At 39.0% G+C, this 19251-nt stretch overlaps 2 protein-coding genes across 2 annotated transcripts; one reads left to right on the top strand and one right to left on the bottom strand.

The window, feature by feature from the left end:
• The first annotated feature begins 728 nt into the window (after positions 1-728).
• Positions 729-8911, top strand: LOC130183859 (germ cell-specific gene 1-like protein). Its single transcript, XM_056399583.1, has 6 exons — positions 729-2435; positions 3868-4062; positions 5737-5796; positions 5893-6051; positions 6247-6358; positions 7229-8911. Exons 1-6 carry the CDS (start codon positions 2240-2242, stop codon positions 7794-7796), a joined length of 1290 nt encoding a protein of 429 aa, XP_056255558.1. The 5' UTR covers positions 729-2239; the 3' UTR covers positions 7797-8911.
• Positions 8912-13038: 4127 nt separating this feature from the next.
• LOC130183842 (recoverin-like) lies at positions 13039-18727 on the bottom strand. The gene is made up of 4 exons (XM_056399568.1): positions 18665-18727; positions 16604-17178; positions 14355-14466; positions 13039-13946 (listed from the first exon to the last, which is right to left on the bottom strand). The coding sequence occupies exons 2-4, from the start codon at positions 16982-16984 to the stop codon at positions 13861-13863; spliced, it is 579 nt and encodes a 192-aa protein (XP_056255543.1). The 5' UTR covers positions 16985-17178; positions 18665-18727; the 3' UTR covers positions 13039-13860.
• Between the last annotated feature and the right edge of the window lie 524 nt (positions 18728-19251).

Here is a 19251-nt window from a genome sequence, read left to right on the forward strand (position 1 = left end):
CTCTGAGCTGATTTGATGGACTAAATTAAACCCTGACGCCTCGCTGGTCAATAATGACATCATAAGTTGTGACTACAGTGATTTGATTAAAAGGATGTTACATGTGCAGGATGAAGGACGATCAAATCTGACTGACCTTCCAGTGGGTCAGTCAGACTTCGCAGCCAAGCTTTGTTCAGACATGTCGAGTGTTTACTTCTGACGGACTGATGCTGTCTGACAGTGAGGCATAAGACTTTAAAGTTAAGTTAGAACTGTATGTTCTGGGGTTTAAATTATCCTCTAAATGAAATACCTCATATTGCACCGCATGACAACAGGAAGAGTTTGGTCAATTCTGCTCATAACAGTGTGAAAGTGGTGTTATGAAAGACTGAATTACACACCCAGAGACCCATTTTTTTTGTGTATTGATTATTATTATTCAGTTGCGTTTGTCATAATCATGTTACGTATTGGGCTCTCTGACATCCGTGGTGTTGACAGTTTTTTGTTTGCTTCGAATGGTTTGACCGCTCACCCTGCTGCAGTGATGTACAGGTGAACTGCAGCGTGACATTCCTATCGGGTGCAGTTACAGGTGCAACAAAGCACAGAGACCATACATGATAGATACTGATATATTGCTCCCCCTTAAAGCTTAGTCAGAAATAAATCTTTCAATTGTATTGAAAATCAGCATCACAAGAAATGCATCATCTTTGCACTGGTGCAGTTTTGGGTTTTTTTCTTACGTTTGTTTGCTCGGTTTAGAGGAAAGGAATAAGGATCAAGGTGAGAGGACAAAGTGGCATTTTAACTGGAAATTCCTGGTTTCCTGGATCTTAAAGTATAAATACTTCCCATGCACTGACCTATTCACTCTTCACTTCAATAACTAAATCCAAAGAGAAGAATCTGTTGTTGTTTTATTTTAAATTGGGGCCATATTAGACAGTGACGGTGAGATGATACAACAAAGCTCCCCAGCTGGACTCAATCCAGGAACAGTGCAGTTTATGGTCGATGTTTTAACCTTATAACACAGATGTGCCTCAGTATGTCTCCATTCTTTATATAAAGAAACAATTCAGTGGTAGTGACACTGATCGCTACAGCAACAAGTCAAGTTTATTTGTCTCGTCCTTATATAGAATGAGGCCATGTTAAGTTGTAATGAGAGCATAAGAAATACATTAATGATGAAACAATGGCACCTGGCTGGAATGACGCGCAGCAAAAACTACTTGTACAAAGACTTCAATTGTTAACGTGACTCCATCGTTCCTAATGACTCCTAATCCAGATGTTTCTCCCATCTTTCCTCTTAGGTGGTCCTCCAGACAAAGACAGCGCGAGAGCCAGTGGGCATTAATCTCATCCACCTAACTCTGCAAGATTAACACAGATTACCAGACATGACCAGAGGTAGGCCTGAGACTCTGGACTAATCAATCCTCCTTCGCAAACTCAATCCCTCCCGGAGAGGTGGAGGAACAGGTTGAAGAACGAGATGTGCCCTGAGAGTGGGACTGATTAGTCGCAAAATCCGCAGGATAAGACTTAAACATTTATCTTTATCCGGGGGAGGAAACAAACAGAAACAGGACACGGGGCGAGAGAGAGTTGTGATGGCAGCAGTAGGACGGGGTAGAGAGGAAATGTGTGGAGTCAAACGTCTCGCCTGGCTCGTGCCATAACATCGGGAAGAAAGGAAGATCCTGGGTTTAAATCTGATGAACTACTTTTCCTCGTGATGCTGATTTTCTTTTGGAGGAGAGCTGGAGTTCCTCCCACACATCTGTCTCTCCTTCTTTTTTACTCGGCAGACGTGATTTAATCCCAGCACTTCATCTTCCTCCACTCCACTGTCCTCTGACCTCCACTCATCGACTGTTTGTCTTCCTTAAACCCCACCCTTCCTCAATCTCTCCACTCAACCTCTTTTTTTTATCTTCCCCTTTGACCTTCGTTCTACTTCTCAAACATCCCTAATCCCCTTTCCTCGCTTTCTCTCTCTTTTCTCCTCCCTATACCATTCTCCATGAATCAGTCCCAATCACCACAACAACCTTTCACACCCAACAACATAAACTCGCTGGACTTCTTGTCGCGGTGTCACGGAAACCCTCTCTCTCATCTGATCCTCGTCCTGATTGGTCAGCAGGCTCTTCGCAGCCGTGTTTGAACCAGGATCAGCCTCAGAGCCGAAGTTCATTTTCCTCTCTGTCTCTGAGTGTCTCTGAGCCGAGAGGCAGCCATGCTGGAGAATATGTCCAGACGTAACCGCTCCCTGCTGTCCCTGTCCCTCACCTCTCTGGCCCTCACCCTGTCCGTCTCGGCCTTCTGCACCTCCTACTGGTGCGAGGGGACGCACAAGGTGGTGAAGCCGCTCTGCCTGTCGCCGGTCAAGATGAAGAACTGCGGGCAGAACAACAGCCAACCGTACACCACAGGTGAGGGCGGGAAACACTGTCAACCAAGGTGTTATTCTCAAGGTGGCTCCCCCTTGTGGTACATTCACACACTTACAGATCCCACCATAATGAAATCACACATAATAAACCAACAAACCACTGAACAAACAAAGAAGCATTGATTTGGTCATTTTCCAAGTCTAAAGACGTCCAGTTGTCCTGGTGAAAAAGTGAAATCTTTCAAGATGTTAAACATAACTTTTTGTTTGAACAGTGTTTCAATGACAATTAGCCTACGAATTAATCGTATTAAAAACGTCAGTGAAATGATGTTTAAACAACAGATACATGTAACTTAAAACTTAATGTCTCATTTCAATCAAATGTAGAAAATGTAGAAAGTTTAACCTCAATACATGTTTTTAATCAACAAATCAATGATTATCTAAGAGACTGGTGCATGTAAACAACTGTGTTCCAACAACAGAAAAGAAGAGAATAAGAATATATTTACACACACATACACGCTATATATCACAATTACTTCTCATTTCAAATGTCTGTCAACGTTGTAACTGGGAAGTTGCGAATGTTTGTCTGATATGTTTTTTAAAAGTGAACAAAGATGGTGCATGAATGATAGCGACCATATGTTGGTTTGAATTTCATAAAACAGCAGGTTTACATCATTCACACACCAGTGGCAGCATGAAGCAGAATCATGTAAAATTACTTCAGACAAACATCATATCTATAATCTACTTGCTGACTTATTGGATCGTGTCTGATAAACTCTCAGTCCGCTTTTAATCGGCATATAAACTGTAATCTAATCAATACCACCTCCTGACATGTTATTATTTTTCTGTTTAACCAAGAAAAGTGGAATCTTGATTTTATCTTTTTGTGTCATATTTATGAAAAGTGTAAATAAAAGCTAAAGGTTCAAGTCAAACATGAAAAATGCATCTATGTGCTGCCATTGTCCTTTATACAAATAACACGCATTATAAACATGTAATTTACAGTACAAACATAACTATTTCTTGCACCCATTATTGAAGCATTTCACACTTGGCTTGACGGGCAGAGATTCACATAATCCCGGCTTTGTTGCTAATCTCAGAACTTTGTATCAGCAGCTGCACGTTATCTGGACTTTAACCCGCTGTGTTATCTTTCTGCACTAAGCCCATTTATTTCCATGTAGTATTCAATTTTCACGACACAGACAAACCACAAATTACCCAAAGAACCGTTTTTCAGGCCTGGATTGTGTTACAGGCTGTGACGCACAGGAGACCCACTGTGGGATTTATGTCTGAGCTTCTCGGCACATTTTTCCATAAAGACGACCCCACGCTGCAATGAGGAATATATTTGATCAATAAATGTCCTTTTTCTGCACCTCTACTCTCTTTAATCTGGATTTATCCCCTTCTCTCTCTTTGTCCCACCTTTCTGCATTCAGAGGCCCCCACCCCAGACCCCAGGAACCCGGCCTCCAATGTGACACTGTCTCCACAGCAGAAAGAGGAGCTGGCCAGGATCAAGAGGAAGCAGCTGGCCAACGCTGTCCACTACATCTGGGAGACGGGCGAGGACAAGTACATGCTGCGTTACTTCCACACCGGCTTCTGGCTTTCCTGTGAGAAGCACAACGAAGGTTGGTTTCCTTACGTTCCAGTATTTCTTTTCCAATTTGCAGCATCTGTCATTAGGCAACAGCTCTATCTTAGTGTTGTACAGTCAACTCACAAGTGTGTCAAAATTTGTATATAAAAACATGAAATGATTAATTAATTGGCAATTAATAAATCTTAAAAGCAATTACATTTGTGAGTAAGTTAGGACACTGGCGTTGGGTCAGTGTTCCAGTTCATCCAAATGTGTTAGATTCTGTAGAGACCCTACAAAAAGGTACATTTCTTTATGGAGCTGACTTTGTGCATGGAAGGGATGTAATATTGAAGCTTCCCCAAACTGTTGCCACATAGTTGGTACATTATTGTCTAAAAAATATCAGAGTATCTTAAAGAATAATATTATTATTAGGACTAAAGGACATGGACCTCGTCCAGACCAAAGAGACACAAAAGGTCGTTGACAGTGCTGTCCACGAACCTTTGACTTTTGGTATAGATATGATGTTTACATGCATCAGTCCAAAACCTCGGCATCTGAATGTTAAACCAGTATGAACGGTTTGTAGCCTTTTCCTTTCCAAGTAATACTGTGTTTTAGTCAACATGAATGTGTTTTAGTCAACATGGATGATTTACAGTTAAGCCTTCTCCTTAATCCCTCACTAAGGAGTATAATTTCTTGAAGCCTGGATTATTGTAGCCAGTAAAACGTCTACCACTGGTTCAGAGTAAAAACAAAGTTACAGCTACAAAAAAATAATACACCTGCTTGTATATTTTTCTGTTGTCTTGGTACTGCCCATAAAAGTTTGTTAAAGGTGCTGTATGTAACTTTTGCCATTGCTACATAGCTAGCGTTAGCATTATCAGCTGTTCAGTCTCACCAAGACCTTCAGGCATGTTTGTTTTTATAAAACAAGAAGTTATAGTATGTCCTCTGAGCAGCTACTGGCTACTGAGCTGGAGCTAGCTTGATGTTAGCATGCTAAGCAAAACGAGCGTTAACAATGGTGTTTCTTTCCACCTCTGGAGACAGCTGTTGAGTAGAAAAGGAGTAAAGTTTGATCCTGAACTCACAACTTTTTTCAAGACTGGTGAGTAAACAGCTGTTAATGCTAATGTTAGCTATCTAGCAATAGCAAAACAGTCAAAGAGCTCCTTTAGATACTCCCAGAAACCAGTAAAACATCATCCTAAATGGCAAATGCAGATGCACTGAGGTATCCTGCAAACAAAAAGTAATCAGCGAAGACACTGTGATTGGTCAATCGTCAACAGCTCAAAGCAGATTTCTGGATTTTGACCTCAAATTCTTGCTCCTATAGGAAGGTGATCTACTGAGCTTAAAGCAGCTCTTTCTATTATGTTTTCAGGCTTTATAACGACAAAGTGTAGAGTACGCACAAACTGTAAGTACTCAGCATTTGCAGTGGATTATTACTGTCATCCTCCCCCCAAAAAACCAACATATTGCAGTTGTAACAAAACACTGGCCGTTGTTATGACAGAGGCTGTAAGGACAGACTGTAATCCACTAAATGATGGTTGACATTCAGCACCACTCAGATATTATAGATTCAGCAAGACTTAAAGACAAAAATGAAGCATCTCTGCTCTGATTTACGTGACTCAGATGAGCTGATGAACCATGTTTATCTGTCAGTGATTAAAATCTGTCGTGTTTGTTCTTTCAGGAGAAGATCAGGAAGAAAAATGTCGAAGCTTCATTGAGCTGACGCCAGGAGAAACTCAAGGTTACTGCAAGTTCAAAGCAGATAACATAAAAAACAAACTGACACACCTTTACATTTCTTTTTCTAATTCTTTCACTTTTCTGCTGCTGCTTCCAGGCGTCCTCTGGCTCTCTGTCATCAGTGAGTTCATGTACATCGGTCTTCTGGCCATGGGCTTCCTGCTGATGTGCGTGGAAGTGATTTGCCTATGTGCCAAGAGGGAGATGAACGCCCTCAAGATCAATGCCTTTGCCGCCATGTGCACCGTCCTCTCAGGTGAGGACAGGGGACACTCTCTGCTGTGTTTTTATTTTTTTTAAATCGCTCTTTAAATTGTTTGATCTTGTCTTTAGCAATCGTTAAATTTCTACTGAACAGCTATTTACATTGGCAGCCCCAAATGTATGAAAAAAGCAGTTTGAATTTTGTGAACTGATTTTAAATTTTCTCTGTGTTTTCTTCCTGGATCAGGTATGATGGGGATGGTAGCACACATGATGTACACCACAGTGTTTCAGATGACTGTCAGCATCGGACCCAAAGACTGGAGGCCACAGACCTGGGACTACTCATGGTCCTTTGCGTAAGTTTGTTTCACTTCAACACAAAATAATTAAATATAGTAAGGAAAATCTGATTGAAGTTTGGTCACACCTGCATTTTGAATGGTTTGTCCATCTTTTCGGAAGGCTGACAGGTCTAAATACTGCAATACCCATGATCCTCAGCCTCTGTTGCTATGGAAAAGAGAGAGGCCAATTAGAGGCATGCAACTGGAACAGCAGCAAATTCAAAACACTTTGTTTGTGCAACTGTAAACAAAATGTTCCACCGTAGCTGTTTAACTGCATCAAAACTGAGACAAAATTTAAACCTCAACTGACTATCTTACTGAAATGCACCTTGGGAGCAGTAGTTAACTTGTACCTTTGACTTTTTATCAAAGAACCAGATATTTTCTGGTGCAGTTGTTCATCTTTTATACTCGTGATTTAAGTAGGAGAGTTTCATGCCGACCCAAGTTGTAGAAGAACCAGGTGGTTTAGCTCAATACTATAAGCAAGTGTTGTTGACAGTGCTAATCGCCGACAGTACAGAGAGCCGAAGTTTCCAAAACATACCTTATTAGTTGTGTTGCACCATCCAGTTTCATTGAACTCTTCTACTGAACTGCTTCACAAAAGAGAAACAGTTTGCAGTTGGGACAGGAGACAGTGCTACTAATACATCTGCTGAATAAACTGGTAGGCCAGATGTAGTTAGCATGTTCTCAGCTGGATAGTGTATTAGCCATTAGCTTGCCAACCAACTAACTGTTTGTTCTATCCTCTAGCACCAAAATCTTTGGTGAGGAAATGCATACAAAACTTTGTCAATCTCTGGTGTGATGTACTCTTAGAAAAACAAGTTGCGTTAGCCTGTTGTCAAAAACTTTCCTCCCTTTACTCCCCAGCATGGCGTGGCTGTCATTCAGTTGCTGCATGGCAGCCGCTGTGGCCACATTGAACTCCTACACAAAGACCATCATTGAGATGAAGCACCGGGCTCGGGTGAGGCTGGAGGAGGCCCGAGCTGTCGCCCGCGCCCCTTCCTATGAGGAGGTCGTTCGAGCTGGTGGTGGAGGGGTTTACTCCGTCAGCCAGCTGATTCAGCTTGGCCAGGAGGGGGCGCTCATGGACCCACTGTGGCCCAGAGGAGTGGGACCAGCTGTCGGACCTCTGGCATGTGGAGCTGGGGGAGCGCTGCTCGTCAGTGGAGGAGGGATTGGAGTTGGAGGGATGGGAATGGGAGGAGTTGGAGTGGGAGGAATGGGAGCCATGGGTGGGGTTGGAATGGGAGTGGGAACAGTGGGAGCATTGGGAGGAGTAGGAGTAGTTGGGGTGGGTGTGGGAAGGCTGGTGGACCCTCATGGTATGGTGGTGGTGGAGGGATGCGGCGCTGAAGGATGTGAAGACTGTGAACGGGAGATGGACGAGATAGATTACGCTCTGCAGGATGAGAGAGAGGACTCCCTCTGCTAAGATTTTGGGGAGCAGAAAACTTTGATGAAGATCTCATCCAGACTGGATCTACACATAATATTTGACTGAAACTATACTTCAAGACTACAAGACTTGAACACGTACCACACCTACCTTTATATATGTGCTGTTTTAAATGGGTTTCAATTGTAACGCAGTGCATTTTGAGATTGTTTCTAGACTGTTCACGACCACTAGAGGGCATAGAGACTCTAAAACAAACTCAGACTCACAGCTCTCATACACTGTTGGATTAACAAGCTGCTCTGGCAAACAAGCTAGCAGAGAATTGAGAACATTATTGTCCCATTGATGTGTTTCTGGCCACCTGTTGAATTTAAGCCCATTGATCACTCTCAGTTTAACTCTGGTTTGGTCTCCACCAGCAGAGAAATCTTCATACAGCGGCAGGTAGCGTAGATTTGTCTCGGTTTATTTCAGCTTGTTTGATTGAAACAGTGATATAAGGAGAGTTTGTGACAACAGTGAGACTCTAGAGTCAATGTGCAACAGAAGAACTAAAACAACTGCCTAAAAGAAGCAAAAATCTGCAGAGGTGTGTGTTGATTCTCATTGGGTTTGGTACTACTAGTGACTCAGCTGTGCTAACAACTTTTCTGGTAAAGTTGTCAATGTTTTTAAACTCAATTCCATGTTTTTCTCTTTGCTTCTTTTTTTAATGACAATGTACTTTTAATTGTAAAAGATTTTTAAATCTTTTAAAAGGGCCAAAAGGCGATAATGTGAGGTAGAAGGCTGTCTACTCTGATTTTATATTCTGTTGAAATCCTGTTAATACTTGTATCAGTACTTTTTGAGGACTTTTTTTTATCATGTCTTAGGCTGGCTACAACAAATTTGCTAACAATAGGTTTAACAATATCAATCAGCAAATTAAAAAACAATCTTAGTTTTCTTTCTTTGTGTAAACACAGCCTTGAAATGACAACTTCAGGGATGATGAGATTAAAGTTTTACAAGAGAAACATTTGGTACTTGTAATTGTGGACTGGAATATGATATTGTTCACATTTTTGTTTTTTATTCAGTGTTTGCATAAATGGATGGAAATCCCCTTTCGTATGGTGATAAATAAAAACAAACCACAAACTGCATGTTTTATCAATGCACAGTAGTTTGACAGTTTGACGGTAGAGTTCACTGGTTTAGCTGAGTCTGGACCAATAAAGAAAACTAACCAGTGAGTAGTTTAATCTTGGACTCAGATGCAGTATGTTGATATACTTCAGGGTTTCATCTGTTAAATAAAAAATGTGGTACCTTTGGGTGGGTGGAAATGAAAATTAATAATGAGGTTATGATTTTTTTAAAATCTGGAGAAGCAGCTTCCTCAGGCTCGCTCAGCAGAATCACAAAAGCATTATAAATATGTCCCGTCACAGTATTCCAATATTTTCAAATTATTTTGACATTTTTTAAAAATGAGAACATACACTATATTGCCAAAAGTATACACTCACCCATCCAAATAATTGAAATCAGGTGTTGTAATCACTTCCATGGCCACAGGTGTATAAAATCAAGCACCAAGGCATGCAGACTGTTTCTACAAACATTTGTGAAAGAATGGTTCGCTCTCAGGAGCTCAGAGAATTCCAGCGTGGTACTGTGATAGGATGCCACCTGTGCAACAATTACAGTCGTTAAATTTCCTTGCTCCTAAATAATCCACAGTCAACTGTGCATAGTGCGCAGAGGTCGCAAACTTTCTGCAGAGTCAATCGCTACAGACCTCCAAACTTCATGTGGCCTTCAGATTAGCTCATCTGATTTTGGACAATTCCATGCTCCCAACTTTGTGGGAACAGTTTGGGGATGGCCCCTTCCTGTTCCAATATGACTGTGTACCTGTGCACAAAGCAAGGTCCATAAAGACATAGATGAGGGAGTTTGGTGTGGATGAACTTGACTGGCCTGCACAGAGTCCTGACCTCAACCCGATAGAATACCTTTGGGATGAATTAGAGCGGAGACTGAGAGCCAGACCTTCTCGTCCCACATCAATGTGTAACCTCACAAATGCGCTTCTGGAAGAATGGTCAAAAATTCTCATAAACACACTCCTAAACCTTGTGGAAAGCCTTCCCAGAAGAGTTAAAGCTGTTATAGCTGCAAAGAGTGGACCGACGTCATATTAAACCCTATGGATTAAGAATGGGATGTCACTTAAGTTCATATGCGAGTCAAGGCAGGTGAGCCAATACTTTTGGCAATATAGTGTATTTCAAAAGGTAAACATTTTCTAAAATAAGAAAATTATTATATCAGTCCATAATATGAAGGTCTTGTTTGTAATTTGAAGACACTTATTACTTATTTTATGGGTAGCCGTTTTTTTACCCACAGTTATCAAACTTCATAATGGGTTTCATTATGAATTAACTAACTGAATTAAACCACAGCATTTATATTTTCCATGAAAGTTATCATGTCAGACTCCTTTTTGTTTCTTATAATGTCTTCTCCACCTACTCCTATATGTGTTGGTAAATGTGTTTCTCAAATTTCTCATGCATAAAGTGAATATTTGCATGTCAGGAAACTGCACTTACAGTTAGACCAGGCTGATATGTTTGCAACTATTAATATTACAGCTTTACAAGTATTTGTCTGAACCACAGACAAATACAAAAACACATTAAAACATATTACCTTCAGCCTATTTAGCTGGCTAGCATAAGACCTTTGTATACATCTATTTGTGTGTTTTTCTGCTATACCTGGAGTTTATGTGCTGAAAAAAGGAGAAAGCAAGAATCAAAGATTACAGCAACAGAGAGATTTGAATGTTGAGACAGATGCCTTCAAATACTGGACAGAAGATTATGTCAATAATCTCCGCAGTCAGGGGAATAAGACTGAAAGAGCAAAAGAGAGAGAGAGAGAGAGCGAGAGACTGACATAATATAGGCAGTGAGGCAGAGATAAACAGGGTTGTCGGGTCACTGAGCAGCATGTGGAGAGTAATTAGAAATGTAAATTACGAGGTTGAATTATACAACAGTTTATGTAAATGAGCCTCTCACACCACTTGAAACCTAGATTATTTATTTTCCTTTGTTTCTGTTTATCCTCAAAAACAACCCAATGTCAGGAAAGATGAATGGGTTAATTCATTCATTTATTCACTGTAAACACAGCAGTGTGTATCTGTCATCATGATTTTAGCAGCAGCAGTAGAAACAAACTACTTTTCACCTTTTGTTTTGTGCAATGTTACAGTTTCAGTTTGCCATAAAATTAGCTTCTTTTTCCAGCTTCTATTTGGTTAATTTCTATACTTCTATGAGTATAGTACATACAACTAATAAGAGTAATTCCCAGAATTGTTTTTTTAAAAGAGGTGGTTATTTTATTTTGGAAGGAACCATCCAAAATAAATTTCCTCCTGAGTAAAATAGTAAGAGATGCTTTGGAATTTATTTGACTTCATAATGAAATAAGCAGCATGTGTGCTTTAAAAAAAGATAGCAGATGTCTCCCAGAATGTGGAGCAAGAACGTAAAGTAGGTCTTCTCATTATGAAACAATATTAATCTTTTATATAGAAACTATTAAATGCGTTTGTCTTGTGTAACTTAAGAACACGGTGATTGTGAAACAGGACAGCTGTGAACATCTGGAGACTTTGGGAGGAATGAAGGGTTGTGCTCTTAATTTTAGAAACCTAAACCTAGAAGCGTAAAGCTGAATATATTTGAAAAATAAATAAAGTTACTCTTTATTGTCAAGCTAAACAGAAGCTCGTATCCACATAAGAGTTCTTACATAATAAAATAAAGGTGAATAATGTTTCATCTGACATACACTTACATATTCGCCAGTGACATCTCCTTGTGTCCTGGTTACTCTGGGTAATCCACAGACCTCAATGGGAACAGGGGAAATTGTTCCTAATCAAAACTATTCACAGCAGAGTATGTGGATTATCCTGTGGATAAGAGTTTTCCAAAAGTAATTTCTCTGTTTTTTTTTTTTTTTAGACAATTAGAGATGAACCTGTGACAGCAGGTTTGTCTCAGACAAAAAGTGGGTTGAGAGTGGACAGTACATCACCTCATTTGCACTTGAGTAATGGGGGTATTTGCTAAAGAGGACAGAGTCATTATAAAATGCTTATCTCTCACATACTGTATCTCAGCAGATTACCTTTTTTTTAGCCACACTGGTGTTGTGACCGAGATCTCGATCATCAGTCACTCCACCACTTTGTTCCAGGCTGAAATACCTAAACTCCTACAGGATAGATTGCATGAATTTTTTCTCCAGTCATGGTTCCCAGAGGATTAATCTTACTGACTCTGGTGATCCACTGACTAGTCTTCTAGTGCCACCATTAGGCTGGCATTAGTGTTTTTGAGTAAAATGCCTGAACAACTATTGGATGATTGCCATTAAATCAGCTAACAACATCATAAGGTCACATTTTTAATTAGTTTAATTTTTTGGTTTATGTCCAAATATCTGCACACCTGATGACAATCCTATCAGCCTCATCTTTTCTTTCTGTTTAGCGCTAAGGAGCAAATGCAATCATGCTAACATGCTAAACTTAGATGATGAAAATGATAAACATTATACCTGCTATGCAAAAGACAAGCATGTTAGCACTGTCATTTTCAGCATAACATAGACTATCTTGGAGCACTGCTGATTCCAAAATGCTTAAGTGTTTCCTGGATCTAGAAGTTTTGTTACTGCTACAGCAACATTAACATTACATTAGATGGGAATCAATATCCTTTTCCTGAATCCTTTTCGAATGCTTTATCGAGTCTTTAAGGTAGTTAGTGGGGAATTAACTTTTTTAAAGGAGCTATTTGTAAGTTTTGCTATTGCTACATAATCAACATTAGCATTAACAGCAGTTTACTTACCATTATAGAAGAACAATTGTGAGTTCAGCATCAAACTTTTTATCACTTTTTTTCTTCTACTGAAGTTAGCATGCTAACCAACTAGCCATTCAGCCCATCTTATCACTTTCCAATACCAAGTCACTGTAGCGTCCAGTCTGCCCTGTAGACCTAGTAACCTCTTGTATTGGAACTGGTAAGTAAAGAAAGAGTAAGTTAAAAGCTGTTAATGCTAATATTTGCTATGTAGCAATAAAAAAACCTACAAATAGCTCATTTAAGACGATGCTGTATCACACAGCCCCACAGTCATAATAAACTGAAAAAGAGACAGAGGAAAGAAAAAGATTTCTGAAACCTTATATGTTATTACAATTTCATGATTTTTATTTATTGAATTTATTGTAAATAGAATCCAGTTAGTTTTACATGTTGTTGCACATGAACAAACCTATTTTCCAATATGTACCAATTAACTAGAACATCGAACATGTAGGAGTGCGTCACATGGATGAATTGAACACGGTAAAAGACATAAAATTATACAATAATAATGGAAATGCCCTGCACTTACTGCGGTTGAACCATGAGCTACATCTTGGTCAGGTTTCAAAAAACATCCCAGTGTAAAATGAGAAACTACAGAGACAATTGGCTGCCCAGTTGAGAAAACGTATTTCACAGTAATGATACTTTAACAATGCATATAAGATGTTATCTTATTAAAATGTGTTTGAGTTGCTAAAACACACCTTTACAATTTACTTTTAGTCTGAAATGTACACTAAATAGGGACACTTTCAGGAATTCTGTATGTCTGTATTTATCTATCTTGATTTAAGTGAAGAAGCTAATTTTAGCAGAAAAAGTCTGTTTGCATGTGGGAGAGTGTCAGTTAGGTCACATATTTATGAGGGAATAATTCTTTCTGGTTTATGGTAGACAGACACTGGTAAACCAGGATTTCATGTGAAACATTTATTTTAAGCTCTGGGTGATATAGAAAACAGGTCAGCACATTGGGGCAAATGTTGGCAGGAATTTTGAGCAATAGGAAGATATTATCGCACCTGTTAAGTGTTCACATTCTGTGATGTGAAGTTGATGTCAGGTGCCCATTGTATTACCAGAAGCAAGGGTAAAGTGGAAGAGATGTGAATGGAGAGAGAGGTACATTGACGGAACAGCTACTTAAAAGGCTGATACTGAATCAAACGAAGAGCTTCGTCATTGTCCAACACTCCCTGAATGAACTCCCCCTCTGCCACTCGGTCTGGATGGAGAAAAGAAAGAAATTATGTTTCATTTATGTGACTGAAATGACCATAACATAAAAAAATGTTATAAAAGAAGATCTTTGATGCAGATCTTGATCAATCCATATTAAATACAGCAACAATAATAATAAAGTGTTTAGAAGTTCTGGGGCTTTTGCAATCAGTTGGGCTAATCTAACTGTAGAACTGAGCAATGCAGTCAAATCAGGCAGACACTCCATCACTGAGTATTTGAGTTTAACAGATATGACATGCAAACCCTCTGAAGACTTAGGGTGAAGGCTGAACAAATTACAAATTGAAGAATCAATTTTCTGTTTAGTCAGAGAAAACTCAGAAGCAAGAACGCAAGATTGTTGGTCTCATATTTATCAGTTCATGTCTCCATTTAAAGTATTTCTCACCATTTTCACCCTTGTCAAAGAACTTCCAGAGTTTATCTGCCCTCTTCTCAGCTGTGTTTTCATCATCAGCCAGATTAGCAACTTCATCCTTAGGAATCAGCTTGAAAATCGCCTGTTAGGGGAAAAAACATAGAAGACATACATTGGTCAATGAGAAAATGATTTAGTTTTTATATTTTTGGTTGGCCATAAAAGAAGTGCAACATTTTATTTGTTCCTTTTGCTTAATGCCACATTTGACTTTTATGTCCTCATTATTTGCTCAAGTCTCTGGTATCATAGCTGATATTAAAATTAATTTTACCACTACAGACTAAACTTTAATGGCTGCACATGTCATCACTCCCGAATGCTCCTTTCATCTCATCCATTTTGTCACGTCTATGAGCTGATCATGTGTCAACTGACAAAAACAGCAACAAATTGCTGGTGCCACGGATTAACTGACAAGTTCTTTGGCCTCTCTGGCTTTGTTCTGTGATTAAATGAACTCTAATCTGTTAAATTGAAATGTGTTGGCTAGAAATAGGCCTGCAGTGGATTTTTTTTTTCAAAGGACCCCTGAAATAGGGTATTTTAAAATTCTTGTCATTGAGTGCTATACTGGCACAGAAATGTTAAACAGCATATATGACCAATAAACTGGATCAGTATCTGAAGCATTTCACATTTCAACATATACACTGAATAATCTCGTCACATATTGAAAACTGGAGAGGATCGGCAGAGCTGTGAAAACCAAAACTCACTTTTCACTAACACATGCAGGGCTTAAAGAAAAGATTATTTAAAAAAAACAATGTCCAGGCTTTCAAATCTATGACAAATTTTCTGATTCAAACATACTACAGTCAGACACTGCAGTGAGACTAAAGCAGGATTGTAGGGAAATCTGCTCTGGACTCCTGAGAGGATAAGATCATGCATATAATGTCATATATATCATTTTATACTGTAATAAAAAAATCACATGGTAAAAGAACATTAACAACACATGCCCTCCATACAAACACACATACAGATCACTATACACATATAGCCTACACATACACACCTACATATGGCATATGACACAACCCTTTAGACCAACATCTACCTTATATGTTAGTGTTGGGAATCTCAATGGACATATAAGGCAGGAATGATTGTTTATAATATAGTTCAAGATGAAAAATGCAGACATTTGAGGTAAAATTGATCAATTCAATGTAAGTTTCACCAACTGTCAATGATGACCTTTGTCTTGAAGCCACTAGGGATTCAGTATGTGGCATTTCCTAATTATCCTGCATGGAGATGATACTGTTGTTTATACTTCATTTGGTTTCTGCTAAATCTCAAAAACAAGTAGCTGCCATAGTTTACTCAAATGGGTTTATTCAGATTTACATTGGTTACATTTGCTGATCAGAGTTTAATAGTTAGTATGCTATCATATTGTTCTTAGAGGACATTTACATGTGTCCTTCTGTTTGAAATATAGTCCACTACATTCTCTTCTTAATTCTCTATACATCAACCAGCCACAAGATTAAAACCAGCTTCCAGTTTTAATGTTGTGGCTGATCAGTGTATGTCCTTCTTTTCTCAATGCTTTCATCTATCAATCAATTTATCAGTCTGTTCTACCAAATATTTGTAATACATCGAATTCCAAAAGTATACAGAGGAACCTAAGATCAGTTTAACAACTGATGAGCAATAACTGCCAATGTCAGCCAGTCTGATATCAATGTGTATGCAGATGATACTCTTTTCTATATTAATTTTGCTCCCGCTAATGCAGAATCTATTTTGAACTGAACTAGCCTGTATGAAAATTGCTATACAAAGAAATATTGATTGATTGATTGATTGATTGATTGATTGATTGATTGATTGATTGATTGATTGATTGATTGATTGATTGATTGATTGATTGATTGATTGATTGATTGGATTTTAGTAGTTACTATGCCGTCATACTAATCTTGCTTCAAAGGTATAAAAGGAAAAATAGTCAACTCCCAACTTCTATGCATTTGATACTGTTGTCAATGCTTCATTTTGCTCTTGCTAATGCAGACTTACTTGACAATACATTGCCAAGCAAGCAGCACTGTCTTTTGAAAATGAAAATGTGGTGAGATTCTGACTGGTGAAAGACAAAATTAAATGTTTTGTGCTCTTTGTAAGGAAAAATTGTGCCTGTGAAAATGTTAAGACATCTCTATATGGTCCTGCATCATTGCCCTTTTTCCAAAACTCACCGTGCAGATTTCTGTGACCTCTGACTTGGTGATGTATCCGTTCTTGTCCACATCAAACAGCGAGAAGGCCCACTCAAGTTTCCTGTTGGTCTTCCCTGTTGACGTCATGTGGAGGGCGATGATGTACTCCTTGAAGTCCAGTGTACCATCATCATTTGCGTCGAAGGAGCGGAAGACATGTTGAGCATACGTATTGGCTTCACTGTCTGGGAAGAATTTACTGTAGATGGACTGAAACTCTTCTTTTGAGATGCGCCCTGTTGGACACTGTCTCTTGAAGTTTTCATACCACTGGACAATCTCATTCTCTGTGAACTTGGTGTTGAGCTTCAGGTCCTCCAGGATTTCCTTGGACACAGCACCGCTCTTGGTGTTACCCATTGCTTTAGGTGGTGGTGATGTTTTAGAGTTATATCAAACTGTGAATCTGTTGCCCTACTGCTCTTCTAGGGAGCCTAGGGAGTTGCCACCTCTACTTTGTCAAAGTGGTAAACAGAAGACTATTCCTGTAATATGGCTGCAGTATCCTTCTAGATCCTGGTCCTGGCCTGAAATTCTGCCCACAGAGACAAATGCTGTGAAAAGAGCAGAAGTCACTTAAGCTCATTAAGCCAATCAGCCAACAGTAATACCAGCAAGAGGTGTCACGGACAAGGTTCAACGCGGGTCAAAGCTGAAGTGCTTGTTTATAGACTTTAGATTTAAAGACAGTTTTGGGAATTCTTTACCTGCTATTTTAAACAAGCAGCGAGCCAGGTTTTAATTAGTACGAGAGAGAGGAGACGACAACAGGTGTGGTTACCCTTCCATCAGTGGCATTTAATGAAGAGACGAGATGGATGCCAATCACATTTTACATCAGCATGATACCATTTCATACTAGTTGGCCATATGGTTACAACAGACTCAATTTGTATAAGCAATTAAATGGTGCTACCTGACACATTTTGGCAAATGCAAAATACCAAAATTGTGAAGAAAGCTTTTGCACTTTGACAATCAGCACTGAAGGCTTGTGTAATATGAAGATGGTTGACACTTTAAAAATATGGATCCCCCAGGCCTGTTCAGCCTTCATGTTATGATAATCTATTTTATGTTTAATAGCCAGAGTCAACCTTGCTTTCTATGCAACAGCCAAGTATGGATGAACACTTTCAGCCTGATTTCCCACTCAGAATCAACTCACTCACTTTTTGCTGTGGGTTTGTAGTTTAAATGGCAAAATGTTATGTTGATGGCACATTCAAATTTTAATGATTTTGAACGGCTTCCATTATTAAGCAAGAAGACCAATATCTACAACTTCATAGGTCGGATCAAAGGGTTGCGCAGTTGGTAGTGAGAGGCAACTACCTACCAACTGAGCTTACCAAAACCTATCCAAAAAAGTTGAACTCAGTATAAAATTTCCAGAACGCACCATAAAATCCAGACTGCACCATGGTTTGTTATCCCCATTGACCAACAGTAACATCAGTACTATTACATTACATGGTAAAGTAAGACATATTACATAATGGACAGCAGCGCAGTTGTCAGAAATTAACTTATTAAATCTACTCACACTGTAAGATTTTCAGCTCTGTAAAAAAAAGATAAATATAACTCTTCTTTAGTTGGTCAAAATACATGGTAAACTGTGATGAAATGTGATTTAAAATAAATTATATTTGTAATAATATGTGTAATTATGGGAGAGAATTCATTTATTTTGTTTTTCATATGTCTCAATGCAAATAGGTAAAAACAAACTGCCTTTATTGCATTTGTACTAATAAATATTGATATCAGAGGTGATGGTGCAAGCAGTTCCACATGTCATCCAGAAAAAAGCTACACAAAACTTAAGTTAACTAATGCACTTTTTATACAACAAAACTCTCTTTTCTTGTCATGCCTCTACTTGATGTCCACATAACTAATGTGTTTTTCCTCAGAGAGAATCTCAGTTTAAATGAAAAAGTACAACAAGCACCAAAGGTCCAAGAACACCAAAGGCTCCAATAGTTATTCCCCAAAATATTTCATGTTGTCAATTAAGTTCTGATTGTTTCCTACCTGTGTGAGCAGCTGAGGAGTCCAGGGCAAACAGAAGAGGAGCAGCAGAGAAAATGAGCCTCCACCTGCTGGGGTAAGTCAATTAAACTGGATCACCCTGAGGCGGAGCCACAGCAGCACCCATGTGAACCCCTGAGCTCCCTGAGCTGCTGCTGCTGTTTCTCTTTTTTTTTCCCCTCATATGCTAAAGTGGTCATGTCACATTTATTTATAATGTATTTTTTCACACGCTTGGCTGCAGGAAGTGGCACACATGCGGACAAAAACAAGACGCACATTACAGACAACCTCAATTTAACAGGTAGAAACTCATATATATGTAAGAAAAAGACAAAAAAAATGATACAAAACAAGTTGTCGTGTGGTACTATATTTGTTTATGCTCTGGCCATGTGAAGGTTGGGGAGGATATTAGGCAACTGCACAGACAATCTGACTCTGATAGTTTATCTGTTGTTTAGTTAAGTTTAGCATATCTTATCTTAGCTTAGTTTAGCATTTAGTTTACTTTAGTTTACTTTAGTTTACTTTAGTTTAGTTCAGTTTCCGGGTTGATTAGAGAAAAAGTCCAAAAATTGAAAACTGGT

The sequence above is a fragment of the Seriola aureovittata genome, chromosome 16, assembly GCF_021018895.1.
Source record: "Seriola aureovittata isolate HTS-2021-v1 ecotype China chromosome 16, ASM2101889v1, whole genome shotgun sequence".
Lineage (NCBI taxonomy): Eukaryota > Metazoa > Chordata > Actinopteri > Carangiformes > Carangidae > Seriola > Seriola aureovittata.